General features: G+C 59.0%; 1 protein-coding gene across 2 annotated transcripts; it reads right to left on the bottom strand.

Annotated features, from left to right (window-relative positions):
- Window positions 1-141: 141 nt before the first annotated feature.
- Window positions 142-12,776, bottom strand: ZYX (zyxin). Of its 2 annotated transcripts, XM_005205890.4 has the most exons (11): window positions 12,602-12,776; window positions 9,823-10,174; window positions 8,695-8,908; window positions 8,012-8,211; window positions 7,763-7,855; window positions 7,151-7,645; window positions 2,881-3,001; window positions 2,550-2,719; window positions 2,229-2,407; window positions 1,261-1,381; window positions 142-721 (listed from the first exon to the last, which is right to left on the bottom strand). In XM_005205890.4, exons 2-11 carry the CDS (start codon window positions 9,841-9,843, stop codon window positions 623-625), a joined length of 1,713 nt encoding a protein of 570 aa, XP_005205947.1. In that variant the 5' UTR covers window positions 9,844-10,174; window positions 12,602-12,776; the 3' UTR covers window positions 142-622. The 2 variants fall into 2 exon arrangements, with proteins under 2 accessions (XP_005205947.1, NP_001071569.1); NM_001078101.2 differs by lacking the exons at window positions 9,823-10,174; window positions 12,602-12,776 and adding an exon at window positions 9,057-9,122 and having other exon boundaries at window positions 145-721.
- Between the last annotated feature and the right edge of the window lie 478 nt (window positions 12,777-13,254).

Below are 13,254 nucleotides of genomic sequence, written 5' to 3'. Positions count from 1 at the left end.
CGTGGACAGATCCATGGACAGAGGAGCCTGGCGGGCTACAGTCCATGGGGTCACAGAGTCAGTCGACACGACTGAGCAATTAAACATCTCCTCCATCTCATCCTCAAGGGCTGTAGGTACAAAAGAGTCAACTACTAAGCCTTCTGGAAAACACTGTCTTTTATTTGTAGCTGTAGCCACAACCTGGCAGCACAGGGGCTGGGGCTGGGGGGTGTGGGGAACGTCCAGGCTGGCGAGCCCAGCCCAGCCTTCCAGAAGGTCGGATGTGGGCATCTCCTGGCCCTTAGCAAGCAGAGGACGGGGCTGCTCAGGGCAGGCTGAGGGCGTCGGTGCAGCAGTGCAAGCAGCAGTGCTCAGCCCGGTGCCCCTCAGGCGGGGTTACCTGGATGATGGTGGGTGGTCCCTGCAGGATTGGGGAGACTGGACCCCAGGGCTGGGACTCTGCAGCCCCGAGGCCACATAAGGGCACGAGGGAGACTGGGGTGGGGTTTGGTATGGAGGGAGGGGCTGGACGTCAAAAAATAACTGTGGGGAGGGTGAAGGGGATGTGGTCTCATCGTGAGCGGTCCGCTGATGGGGGAATGGGCTTGTGGTCAGAGAAGGGGGCCAGTCCTCACTCAGTCTAGGCTCTGGCGGTGTGGCATTTCCGGCAGAGCACGTGGCCATCCAAAGGGAAGCAGCCGTTGTCATCCGCCTCAATGGAGAGGGGCTTCCCACAGTCCTGGGAGGAGCAGAGAGAGTGCTAGCTCGAGGCTCCCCACCCACATGCCCCACCTCCATCTTTACATCGGGAGGCCAGACGCTTCACGGCTCAGCCCTGTTCTCTCTGCATTGGCCCATCCACAGCCCCCCCAACTCCTATCCCCACCTCTCTCACCCACAGTTTTGTGCCCGAGGACTCTCCCCCAGGATGGACAGTGGTTGCTTCCAGTGGGGCGTCTCCCACCTGCCTCACCTCTCTTCCAACTCCTTTAACGTTGCAGAGACCCCCAACCGCCCATGACAAAGCCGCACCCTTCCCTCCCGGTGGGTCGGCCCCCTTTCCTTGCTGTATCACTCAGTGACCTCACAAAGAACCCCACACCGCCATCCTGAAGCCAAGGACGCATATTCGCGGGGCGGGTGTGGGCGCCTCCACTGCCCACCCTCAAAATTGCAGCACCCGGGTCCTGCAAGCCAGCACCGTCCACCGCCTGACCCGTGAGCAGCGTCCCACCAGCCTCCCATCCCTGAGGGGCTCGGGGCGGGGGTGCAGCCGACCTCGCACTTGTAGCACTTCATGTGGAAGTTCTTGTCCAGAGCAACCACGCGCACGGTCTCCTCGCGCCCAGGCTCCGGCATGATGGGCTCCGCGCACACAGAGCATCTGGGGGCGTATTGCCTGCGGGGCGGAAAGCCGGTGTGCGTCAGGACGGGGCGCCGGGCGCTGACCCCCGCCCACACGCAGGGAGATGAGACGGCAGGCTGCTTTGTACATCTCGCCCCTACAAGCCTCGGTGGAGGAGGCTCAAAAGAAAGGCCGAAGGCTGGCTGCTTATCGGAAGGTCCCACCTCTCCCCAGGAACCGCTGCCAAGTCCTTCCCCACCCCCACCACGCACACTGCAGCCCCTGCCCAAAGCACTCCCAGAGGACCCAATATCCGGGACCCCAATCCAGACCCCCGGCCCTCACTAACCCCTGTCACATGCGTGCCTTGGCCTGGTTCCTGGTTGGGGGGAGAGGGGGGTTGCACAGAAGGATACGAAGCCCTGGAAACCTACACCCCACTCACACTCGGAGGTGGGGGTCCGAGCTTGCAGCTTTCCCGCCCTTTGGTTCCATCATGGGAACCTTGCCGCTGGCCTCAGAAAGCAGCTACCATGTAAACACTGTTTCTAAGGGGAAACCCCGAGCTCCAAACAGCTGATCTCCAAAGGCAGAATGCAGCCTACGTGTGAAAAGAAGTCACTCGGGGGCCAGCGCTGAACGCAAGACCACACCCAAAAGAAAGCTCTGAGAGCTAGCCCCGGGCTGGGGAAGGGGATGAACCGGAGGGGAAGGCCAGAGGCCACTGGACAGCCAAGTCCAGATGAACCAGTCCCTGCTATCCACAGACAGGAGGTGGGGACAGCAAGCAAGCCCCAGAGATTGAAGAGCGGTCTTGGGGTTGGGGGCAGCCTGGCTCCCAGACAAACAAACCGTCACTGGCACCCAGAGAAAGGCCCGGAGGTGGGCAGGGGGTCCTCACTTGTGGTAGTCGGGGACACAGTGGGGCCGGTTGGCCTGGTCCACAATGAAGGAGGTGCCCTCCAGGGGGCAGGCGCAGACCACACAGGTGAAGCACTGCGGGTGGTAGGCCTTGCCTGTGGCCCTCAGCATGCGGTCAGTGATCGGCTGCCCACAGGTGCTGCACTTCTCCAGGGTGTCCTGCGGAGGGGGCGGGCAGCAGCTGGAGGCGGGCAGGGAACCGGCACCCCAGGGCCAGACATCTGCCCCGTGCCCGCCCCAACCCTGGCTGAGCCCCAGGTGCCGACTCCCCCTCCCCCGTACCCCCGACCCCGGGACTCACGGTGTAGCAGCCCTCACAGTACGGAGCCCCCTCCAGGCTGTAGAACTGCTGGCCTTGGAGCTGCTGCTCACACTGGCGGCAGGTGAAGCAGGTGATGTGGAAGAGCTGCCCCAGAGCGCGAACCGCGGGCTGCGAACGTGCCAGGGGCTGATGACACCGGCCACAGGACTCTGGGAAGGCCAGAGAGGATGGAGATGAAACAGGAGAAATGGCAAAAAAAGAGCTTGCAAGGGGTCAGCTGGCATCAGACAGACAGGGCCGGGAGCTGCAGGCCTGGAAACGGCCCGGAAACGGAGGGGCCGTCCCTCCAGGCGGGGCGGTGGGCTCTCACCGTTGATGGGCACACTCTGCTTCTGAGGATGCTCCATGTCCTGCATCAGCTTCTGCGTCAGCTGCTCCAGCTCCTCCACCTCTTTCAGTGTCAGAGGCCCCGGGGCCCCAGCGGGGCGCACCTGAAATCCCAACACTTTCTTCATGCCCTCTCTCTCAAGGGTCACCACCCTCCAAGAACCCACCCCAGCTGCCTTCTCTGCTTTCTCCCCGAAAAGGACGAATCCCGCCCCCCGCCCTCTCTCCTGTTTTCCAGACACTCAGGACCCCCAAAAGCTCCTCAACTCCCCTCCCCGACCCCCCAGCACCACACAAATCAGGGGATGAAGACCCTGCCACCCGCTTTGCCCGAAGACACAGACAGGCCGGAACGACTGAGCGGACGGAGGCCACGCACACAGCAGCTCAGGTCACGGAAGCACCAAGCACGCCAGGCCACGCATCAACCCCACAGAGCATGCTGGGACACGGCCCCCACGGAGAGACCGGCGCACGGTGGCGGGTGCAGCCCACGCACACACACCTACCCGTCCCGCCGGCTGCCCGGCAGCCCCTGTCAGCGTGAGGGTACAACACAGCGGGAGTCAGGTTAAACCCCAGTGCCCAGCTCCCACACAGATGTCCCAGGGTCCCTCCCTCGAGGGGCATTCCTCGACCACCTGGCTGACCCCAGGCCCTCCCCAGAAGGCTTCAGAGAAGGGCCACTCTCCAGTGGCCCCTCTCCGGCCAGCCCGCCCCTCCTATTCAGGGGGTCCTGAGACAGCTGCAGATTGGGGGTGGGGGTGAAGTTGGGGGGTCGGCAGTGCCAGTAACCCTGAGACATCCCGGGAGGAGGCCCCACGGGGGCTGTCCGACCTGTAACAGCATCTCCATGACATGGTCCCCCAGGAATGCTGCGTGGGTCTCCACTGCTAAATCCACCCAGGACTGCGGCCCCACCACTGAACGCTCTACCTGACAATGCCTTCAGTCCCTAACACGGAGAACCTCAAAGCCACCCAGTTCCCTCTTCCCGCGGTCACCTTGCCCCCAGCCCTGGCTCCACCACCCTCACACCTGTCTGCATCAAGAGCTGCATCCGCTGTAGACGTTCCAGCTCTCAGCCATTTTCCCCGGCCTCCTCCTGTCTTCAGCTGACTGTGGGAGTCTCCTGCAAGCCCCTTCTTCTACGTGAGCTTCACCTTTTCCGCTCCCAATCTTCCCCTCCCAACATCTTGGGGACAGAGGAAGAGGACACAGCCAGCCCTTGCTCTCTGGTGCCACTTAGATGCCTCTTCCATTCTTTGGAAGTATCAGCTCCCCTTGGGTATCCATGCTCCTCCATGACACAATCCAGCCGCTATTTCCCCCTCTCTGCCTGCCATCACCGACGTCCCAGGTTCATCATGCATGGCACTCACGCCTCTTCAACTCCAACAGCTCCAAACGTCCCTCCGGCTCAGTCACCTTCCACGGTGGGACCCCTCGGACCTGAGATTTACTGGTTGCCACCTCCAAGACCCTGGGCTTGACCTCCCGACCATCACATCCTCCCCGTTTCCCATTCTCACCTCCTGAAGGAACCTGCTCGGAAAAGCCTTTGCGCCTCTGATTCCCAACCCTCTCCCACATGCCTTCTGCATCCGCTCCTTCCATCTGGCCTCCCCGCAGGCCCGGTTCCCTTGACCATTGATTTCCACAAGGCGCTCACAGCCACCCTTGCCACCATTCGGCTACCGTTGCTTATCTAGTCCGATCTCAATCAACCCTGGGCCCAGGCCACCGCCTGCTTCCTGTTTCTGCCTCCCAGCTGCAGAAAGTAGGTGGGGAGATGACTGCAGAGGGAGTTCACCAAACACCGCAGGGCCCTCCGCACCCTCCATCCAGGCGCAGCTGGGTGGTATTTGGCTGCTGCGGGTTCCCAGTCTTGCTTGCCCCAGAGCAGCTGTTCCAAACCTTTCCATCGCCTCCAGCCCCCCGCGGCCTTGCCCCCTCGCTCTCAGATGACCTCACCTCCTACGTGACCCAGGAGCTGGAAGCCGGCCAGCCTGAGCTCCCTCATCACAAAAGCCTGCTTGAGGCCACTCCGTCCAAAGTCTCTAGGCTGGAAATGCCCCGAGGGTGGAGCTGGCACCAACAGTGCACCCAGCTCTCAGGGACCCCAACCTGTCTCTTCCACAGGCTTATTCCTCCTGGTTCACACACACACACCTGAGCCTTCCTCCCCTAATGTCAACCCTACACACACACACGCACGCACGCACACACGTCTTCCCTCGGTGTTTCTCTGCCAACCTCTAAGAACAGGCTACTTGGGCAACTCCCAAGTTTCTCACCACCCCCTCAAAAGGACACAGCTTCTGAATCCTGAATCGTCCAATCCCTGGCCTTACTTTAGCCCTCACCCCCCTTGGAGCCCCACCGATGGGGCTCCTCGGCCACCATTCTCTTTCGGAGATGCCACCCTGATTCGTGACTCTCCTCCTCCTGTCATTCTTCTCGCTCTTCCCAGGTGCACAGGAGCATCACCCAGGTTCCTTCCCAGCCCTTCCGGTGTGAGCCGCCCCTGGGCTGCAGTTGTCACCGCCCACGACCGCCCACGACCAACCACGACCGCCGTGCGTTCACACACCTCGCCCTGGCCCTCTCCTGCCACCCGTCCCCCCATTTCTGACTGAATGACAGTTCCAGCTGAGAGGAGATCCTCCTGGAACCCGTTGCTCAACATGCTAACAGCCGGACCCTCCCCTTCCTGTCCACACCATTTCCCCTTCTGGACTTCTCTATTTTGTCAGCAACGCTGTCATTCCCCAACACATCCGGGCTTTTTTTTTGTTTGTTTAACTCCTCTCCCATCCTCTTCCAACTCCTTATCAGCCAGTAAGCCTGGAGGCGCTTCCTTTATAAGAGCTCTCTGATCTGGGCCATATTTCTCATTTCTGCCAATGTTACCATCACCCAGGAGCGCACCCCCATGCGTCATTGACCTTTGCATCTAGTCCACACCTCTGCTGGAAAAACTTGCCCCAAAACCTCCAGACGCAGCCACACCTCTGCTCAGACAACACTCCTGCCTCTCCAGGACCCCCAGGCTTCCTGGGTGCACTATTTCATCCTTGCTGCCCCCCCCGCAAATCCCCACCCACCTCTAAGTACAGCTCTAAAATTTCCCCCCAGGGGCCTTCCACGTTCTGTCCTCCAGACACCCCTGGTATATCTGTGCCCTTGAGTTTTGCTCATGCTGTTCCCACTGGAATGCCCTTCCCTCTCCTCTCTGGATTCTAAAATCCTGCCATCATTAAAGGCATACCAGCACCCGATGCCTTTTCCTAATGTGCCAGCCTCCACACTGGCTCCCTGTTTGGAGTTCCTGTAACAACCAAATTCTGCAAAACTCATTGGCACTTGGCATCTCTTCCTACACTGTGCCTTGCACACACACACACACACACACACACACATACACAGAAATCCATGCTGTCAGTTAACTTCATGGATGTTTGGACCAGGTATCTGGCAAGACACCTTAAACCCAGAAGATCAGTCTCCTGAACTGCAAGGCAGGAATGGTCAGACAGGAGTGATAACTTTTCTACCTTGAGCATTCATGTGCTTGATGCAGACCCCCAGCATCAGCTCTGGCTCAGGTAATCCTCATCACCTTTGTGAAGGTAGATAGCGAACAGAGGCTCAAAGTTCACCTAACTTGCCTGGGGTCTTGTGAGCGAGGAATGGTTACAGGTCCACTGACTCCCTTAGGCTCAAGCTCTCTGAGGTCTCTTTCCTCCCGAGTACAGAGCACAGTGCCTGGCACTGAGCAGTAGCTGGCTGCCTCAGCCAGTGTTTACCAGCGTTTATTGCCAGTGGCTCTTATCACCAGATGGGCCCTCGGGCAGGGAAAGCGCGTAGCAGAGCAGAGATTAACTCAAGAATCCAAGAAAGGGGAATATCTGAAGTTGGACCGCTGATGATCTCATCCCTCTCTTTAACTTTCTGGGGCAGGGCACAGGGGAAGGTGCACAAAATCCTCCCCCTAACTCAGAGTCTGTGCTGCTCACCTCACTCCCAGTCAGGCCCCACCCAGCCTCAGACCCTGCCAGGCTCTTCCCCCAAAAGCACTTTCTCCACCATCCAACCCTAGAGGCTGAAAACGATCTCACCACCCCTCACCCGACTCAGGCTCAGGATCCTGGATTTAGCCCAGCCTCCAGCCCCCAGGGCTCAGACCGGTCTTCCTGACTCCCTGGCCTCCAGCCCCTGGGGAATCAGCCCATTCTCCCTGCATCCCTCACCTGGTTTTGGTTTTGAGTCGGTGGGGGCACTGGGTGCTGCTTCTCCTGCACTTGGGGCTTCTCCTTCTGCTGAGCATAGGTAAAGCTTGGGGGCTGAGGGGAGCCGGTGCCAGTGGAAGAGGGAGCTTCAGGGGGCCCCAGCTTCTGATGGGGCTGGGACCCGGGTCCACCTGGGGCTCCAGGGCTGAACTTGGAAGCCACAGGGGTAAACTTGGGAGTCACCGGGGAAAACTTAGGGGCTGGAGATGGAGCTAGGGGCCCTCGAGGCTGGGTGGTGGCCAAAGGCACAGGCTGGGGAGGGGCCTGGGGTTTGGCCTGGGGCTGGGACTGGACATGGAACTGTGTCTGGCTCTGAGGTTGAGCCTGGGACACAGGCTGGGAGCTAGAAGGGGACTTCCAGGGAGGCAGGGGTGCGGTGCCCCCCGTTGAAGGCTTAGTATTGGACTTGGAAATGAATGGAGTGGTGACCGGCGGGGGTACATATCCAGATGACACCTGCGAAGGGAGGCAGAGGGAAGAGAAGTGCCTTAGAGGAGGCTGTGGCCCTCGGCGGGAGTTCCAGCCCCACGCCCTTCCTCCCTGGCCTGCCTTCCCTGCTCTCCAGCCCCTTACCCGGGCTTTGAAGGGATCGTTCTTGGTCATGTCATCCAGCAGCGAAGACAAGGAGTCGATCTCCAGATCAATACTGCTCACCTTCTCCCTGGGCTAGAGGGGCAGGGGTCAGAGCGCCCCATCCCAGTTCCCCACCGCCACCCCGCCATCCCGGAGGGCAGAGATGCCGCCAAAGTCGACGGAAAAGGACCCTCCTTCTTCTTCCCTGGGGATGTGACCGCTGAGGCTGCCCCTCCCGGGCCTCCGTACCTGCGATGGGAACTGGGTGGGAGCCTCGGGACCTCCCTCCTCCACTAGCGGGGGCGGTGGGGAAGGGAAGATCTCCTCCTCCAAAGGCGCGGGGGGAAACGGTTCGTCGATCGGGGGCGGCGGAGGTGGGAAGGCACCTCCCAGGGCGCCCTCGGCGTCGTCTGCCTCCCCGACCACCGGAGGAGGCGGTAAGGGAAAGTCTGGGATTGGAAGGAGACGGAGGGCGGTCAGCAGGGGCCCCCCGACCCTTCATCAAGTTCCCCTCCTTGAAGAAGCGGTTCTAACCCCTAACCTCTAACCCAAGAAGTCTCTCGAAGGTCCCGAAGCATACGGGAAAGAAAGTAAAGGGGGTGGGGGGCAGTGCTCGCAGGGCGCCCTGAGAGCCCCGGGTCGGGAAAGGAGGGGTGCTTCTCCCATTTCACTTCGGAAAACGGACCCAGAGGGGAACATTCGTGCCCCACATTCCCGCCTCCCACCCCCAGGCGAGGGGACTTGGAACTGTCCCAGGAGCCCTGGCTCCCAGCCACGAGCTCGGCGATGAGCTAAGAACATCTGCTCGGGACTGGGTGTCTGCGCCCAGCCCCCTCCGCCGCAACCTTTCCAGACATCCCCCGAATTCCCGAAACCCCTCCCCCCTTAGGCCGGCGCCCGCCGAGGTCCAGTCCCCAAGCTCGGCCACCTACCTTCTGGGGGCGGCGGGGGGATCTCGCCCACCCGGCCCATCTGTGCGCGCTGGGCCCCAGCGGCCGGAGGCGGCTCGCTGTCGCCGGGCCGGAAAGGATTCACTTTGGGCTTCGGGGCCACCACCGGGGCGAACTTCTTCTGCGGGGCGTAAAACACCGGAGCCGAGACGGAGATCGCGCGAGGCGGGCGGGGGGCCGCCATGGCCAGGCCGGGCTGCGGGGGGCGGGGGGTGCCGGGGTTACGCAGCGCCGAGCCCGGCTGAGGACCGAACCCCCCGCCCGCGGCGCCGCGGCCCGGCTCCCCTAGGCGCCCCGGCTCCCCGACCCCGTGGGCGGCCGCCGGGCGGCTCCCCGCGCCTCACCGCGGGCCGGAGCGTGCGCGCCGCGTCTGCCAGGGGCCGCCTCGCAGCCGAGTCCGCGGACTCTGCGTCCCGGTCCAGCCGGGCGGGGAGGGACGCAGGGAAGACGGAGGGAGGGAGAGGGCGGGGAGAGCGCGGCGCGCAGACCATACAAGGAGCGGCCCGGAGAGGGGGCGGGGAGAGACGGGGAGGCGGCCGCGGCGGGAAACTCCCCCAGGAAGGGGCCCTGCTCCGGCCCCCGAGCCGCGGGCTTCGCCTAGGTCCTCCCGCCCCCGCTCCCACCCCCCGCCCCGGCCACCTCCCCTCCAGGCGGGCACCACCGCCCCCGTCGCCCCGGCCGGGCACAGACCACCCCCTCCCCAAACACAGGCCTCTGATGTCATTTCCTGACTTGCCCTCCTTCCCCGCCCGACCCGCGGGTGCCGGAGATCTGACTCACCGTCCCTACTCCGGGCTAAGCCGGCGGAGGTCGGGCGGCTGCCCCAGAGGTGCCCAAGCGGCCCGGAGGTGCCTCCGCCCCGGCCCGGCCCCCTCCTCGCCCGGCCTGCCGTTACCTGCCACCTCCAGCTGTTCCTCCGCCTTCCCACCCAGCCGCCAGCCCTGCGCTCCAAATCCCCTCCGGCTCAGCCCAGACTGGCAGGACTGGGATGGGACTGGCCTTCTAGGTGGACGGGGAGAGGCGTTTTCCCTGCCTTCGTCCACCCCCCACCCCAGACCCCAGGCCCTCTGTGACCTGGGGAGGGGGGGGAGGGGGCGGGTGAGTGCGCACCTCAGCGATCCTTTGGGGCATCCTAACTTCACATCCCGGGCAGCTACTTCAGGCTTCTAGGAATTCGCATCACCCGCGCCCCCGCCAGCGGATCGGAGTCCAGGGGGGCGAGGCAGGGCCGTGGAGGTAGGGGGAGCGGGGCGGATGCCCGGGCGGCCCCCGCACACTTGGTGCTGGGAGGACGGACGTGGACGCGGGCAACTCCTCTTCGCCGGTTCTTCAGCGCCCACCAGGACTGACCCTCTAGGAAGCTGCGCGAGGTTGGGGCGGCCCTCAGGGGATTCGCAGAATACGCTCGGTGGAGCCCCCCATTGGTCCGACGGGATTTCTCAGCCTTCTTGTGCCCCAGGTCCTAGGAAAGGGACAGACCTGGGTTCCTTCTTTTTTTTTTCAACTGAACGTGGAAACTTAACCAAATCGCCAACTGAATTTTACCACACTCACTACCTGCAAACGCGATTCGCGAGGCGCTTTGGCTTGCAAGTCCAGTGCCTCACCCTGGACTCTGTTCCCAGCCTTTACTGCCATCTAAGGCAGTCCCCGTTTGCACACGCTCCTCAGTATTTACAGTCCCTGGCCCTCCGAATTGGCTACACCCTACTGTCAGCCAGCCTCTGGGCTACACTCTAGAGATTGTCCAGACCCACCCCTTACATTTACTGGAGAAAACAGGCTGGGAACTTAAGACTTCGGCCCAGGGTCATGCCCAGTAGACAGCAAGAGATAGACTAGAACTGGGTCTCTTTGAGGGCTCTGATGTCTGATCTTATTTCTTACCCACTATATCCACGTGGGGTAACCCTGGATACAGGAGAGCAGAATGAGGCCATGGGGCCCGAGACCCAGCTGGAGGGCCCCAACTAAGGGACAAGTCTTTTCCTTCTCTTCACATAATTTTCTCCACGGGAAAAAAAAAAGTGATGATACTTAATCCCACCACTCATTGCATTACACCACTGAAGCAACTTAGCACAGCACAGCATGCATTATTATACGGAAGTGAAAGTGAAGGTGTCAGTTGCTCTGTCATGTCCAACTGAGACCTATGGATTGTGGGCCGCCAGTCTCCTCTGTCCATGGAATTCTCCAGGCAAGGATACTGGAGTGGGTTGCCATTCCCTTCTCCAGGGGATCTACCTGACCCAGGGATCAAACCGGGGTCTCCTGCATTGCAGGCAGATTCTTGATTGTCTGAGCCACTGGGGAAGCCCATTATATGGAAAAATAAATATCATATCTGAAAGTGCTGTATCATACCCAGTATTGTTATTCAAGTCCCGGTTCTGACAGGTTACCTTAATGCCATTTCCCCCATGGGTCCCCTCCCAGTTTGCCAGGTACATCTCTTATGGGCCTTGGTATGTGCATGCCTTCACCTTCCTTCAATCTTATCAAATATTTGATTCTACCTAAGGACTACATCTCTGTCTCCTCAGATCCCACTGAGCTTTCTTTTCTCTGGTGTCTTACTGCCTTTGTCACTGGTATTCCTCACAGCCACAAGCATGTGTTGCTGCTGCTGCTGCTAAGTCACTTCAGTCGTGTTCGACTCTGTGCGACCCCATAGACGGCAGCCCACCAGGCTCCCCCGTCCCTGGGATTCTCCAGGCAAGAACACTGGAGTGGGTTGCCATTTCCTTCTCCAATGCATGAAAGTGTGAAGTCACTCAGTCATGTCCGACTCTTAGCGACCCCATGGACTGCAGCCTACCAGGCTCCTCCATCTATGGGATTTTCCAGGCAAGAGTACTGGAGTGGGGTGCCATTGCCTTCTCCAACAACCATGTTTAGCCATGACCTCTGTGCTGCAGAGAAGTAGTGCAGACCTTCTCTGATCAGCATAAGCTGGTCCTGGCCTGTCCCTGTGAAGATTTGCTAGAAATTGGATACTAGACTTCCTGTGAGAGCAAAAGTCTCCTTGCCAATCCTTCAAAACATACACACTTAGGAAAGTTAGGAGGATGGTTTCCAGATAGCATCATAAAAGCCATCTGCCCTCTATCTCCTTAAGGAATGTGCATGTTGCAAAATATAGTCTATTTAATTGTTAGGCAGCTGAACCTATTTATAAATCAAAAATAGAAGAGTGCGTAGGCAGGCTCAGTTTTACTGACAACTAAGAGCATTCGGGATGCAGAATATTAAAGCTAAGAGTTTTAAGCCAGGCATTCTAAATACAAGGAGTAAACAGAGTATCTCAGAAGGACAGAGTCACCAGGTCAGGATGTCTCAAATGGAGCCGCAAGGTCAATGCTTTTAAAATGTACACAACCTAAATAAATAAAATGTACACAATGAGTAGGAGCAGCACTAATGAGTTTCAGGTATTTTTCTTAAGTAAGCAATTCTAATTGATCTCCTCTGGTAGCATGTGTAACAGTGTAGTGAGTAAGTAGATGTTGTTGTTGTCCAGTCATAAGTTGTGTCCAACTCTTTGCAACCCCATGGACTGCAAGGTGCCAGGCTCCCCTGTCCTTCACTGTCTCCCAGAGTTTGCTCCAATTCATGCCATTGAGTCAGTGATGCTATCCAACCATATCTTCCTCTGACACCCCCTCCTCCTCCTGCTTTCAATCTTTCCCAGCATCAGAGTCTTTTCCAGAGTCAGGTCTTCACATCAAATGGCCAAAGTATTGGAGCTTCAGCTTCAACAACAGTCCTTCCTTTGGCAAGTAAGTAGATATTCCCACCTAATCATTTCCAACAGCTTGGAGCCAGGCAAGAGAGAGGAAGTAAGAAAATGGGCAGGCACCTTTACTATTTAAATATCTCCACATACCTCCAAGGATGTATATCCATCAGGTGCCAGAAAGTTTTCTTCAAGGTCTCACAACATAAAGTAAGAACAACCCACTCCAGTGTTCTTGCCTGGAGAATCCCATGGACAGAGGAACCTGGTGGGCCAAAGTCCATGGGGTCGCAAAGTGTCAGACACGACTGAGGGACTTCACTTCACTTTCTATAAGCAGTAAAGAAAAAAAAAAAAAAAGGAATAAGGACAATGGAAAAAGAAAAAGAAATTCCTAAATGAAAAGAGGAATGCAATCACAAGGTTCTTACTACAGATGGACAGAGAATCAAGCATGTGCCGAGCATTGTGCTAGGCCTGCAAGAACAGCAACCACCGTAACAACAGCAACAGCACATACTGAGATAAAGTTTAGGAGGGGTGCTGGGCACAATACCTGTAACCCCACGTAATCTTCACAATAAACCTGTGAGGAATGTACCTTACTGTCCCATTTTTCAGGTAAGGAGACTGAGGTCAGCTGGATGTTAGATTTCCCACCTCCTAAACTGCAAAAAATTTTTTGCAATGCCAGTATATAATTATTTGAATACACCCTGCACCCTGCTTACACCCTTGCGGTACATCACTTGCTCCCTGGGGAGCCCCAGCCTGGTACATGGACAACCTCTTCAGGTCATCCT

Source organism: Bos taurus, chromosome 4 (genome assembly GCF_002263795.3).
Source record: "Bos taurus isolate L1 Dominette 01449 registration number 42190680 breed Hereford chromosome 4, ARS-UCD2.0, whole genome shotgun sequence".
NCBI lineage: Eukaryota > Metazoa > Chordata > Mammalia > Artiodactyla > Bovidae > Bos > Bos taurus.
This window is presented reverse-complemented; position numbering and strand designations above follow the sequence as displayed.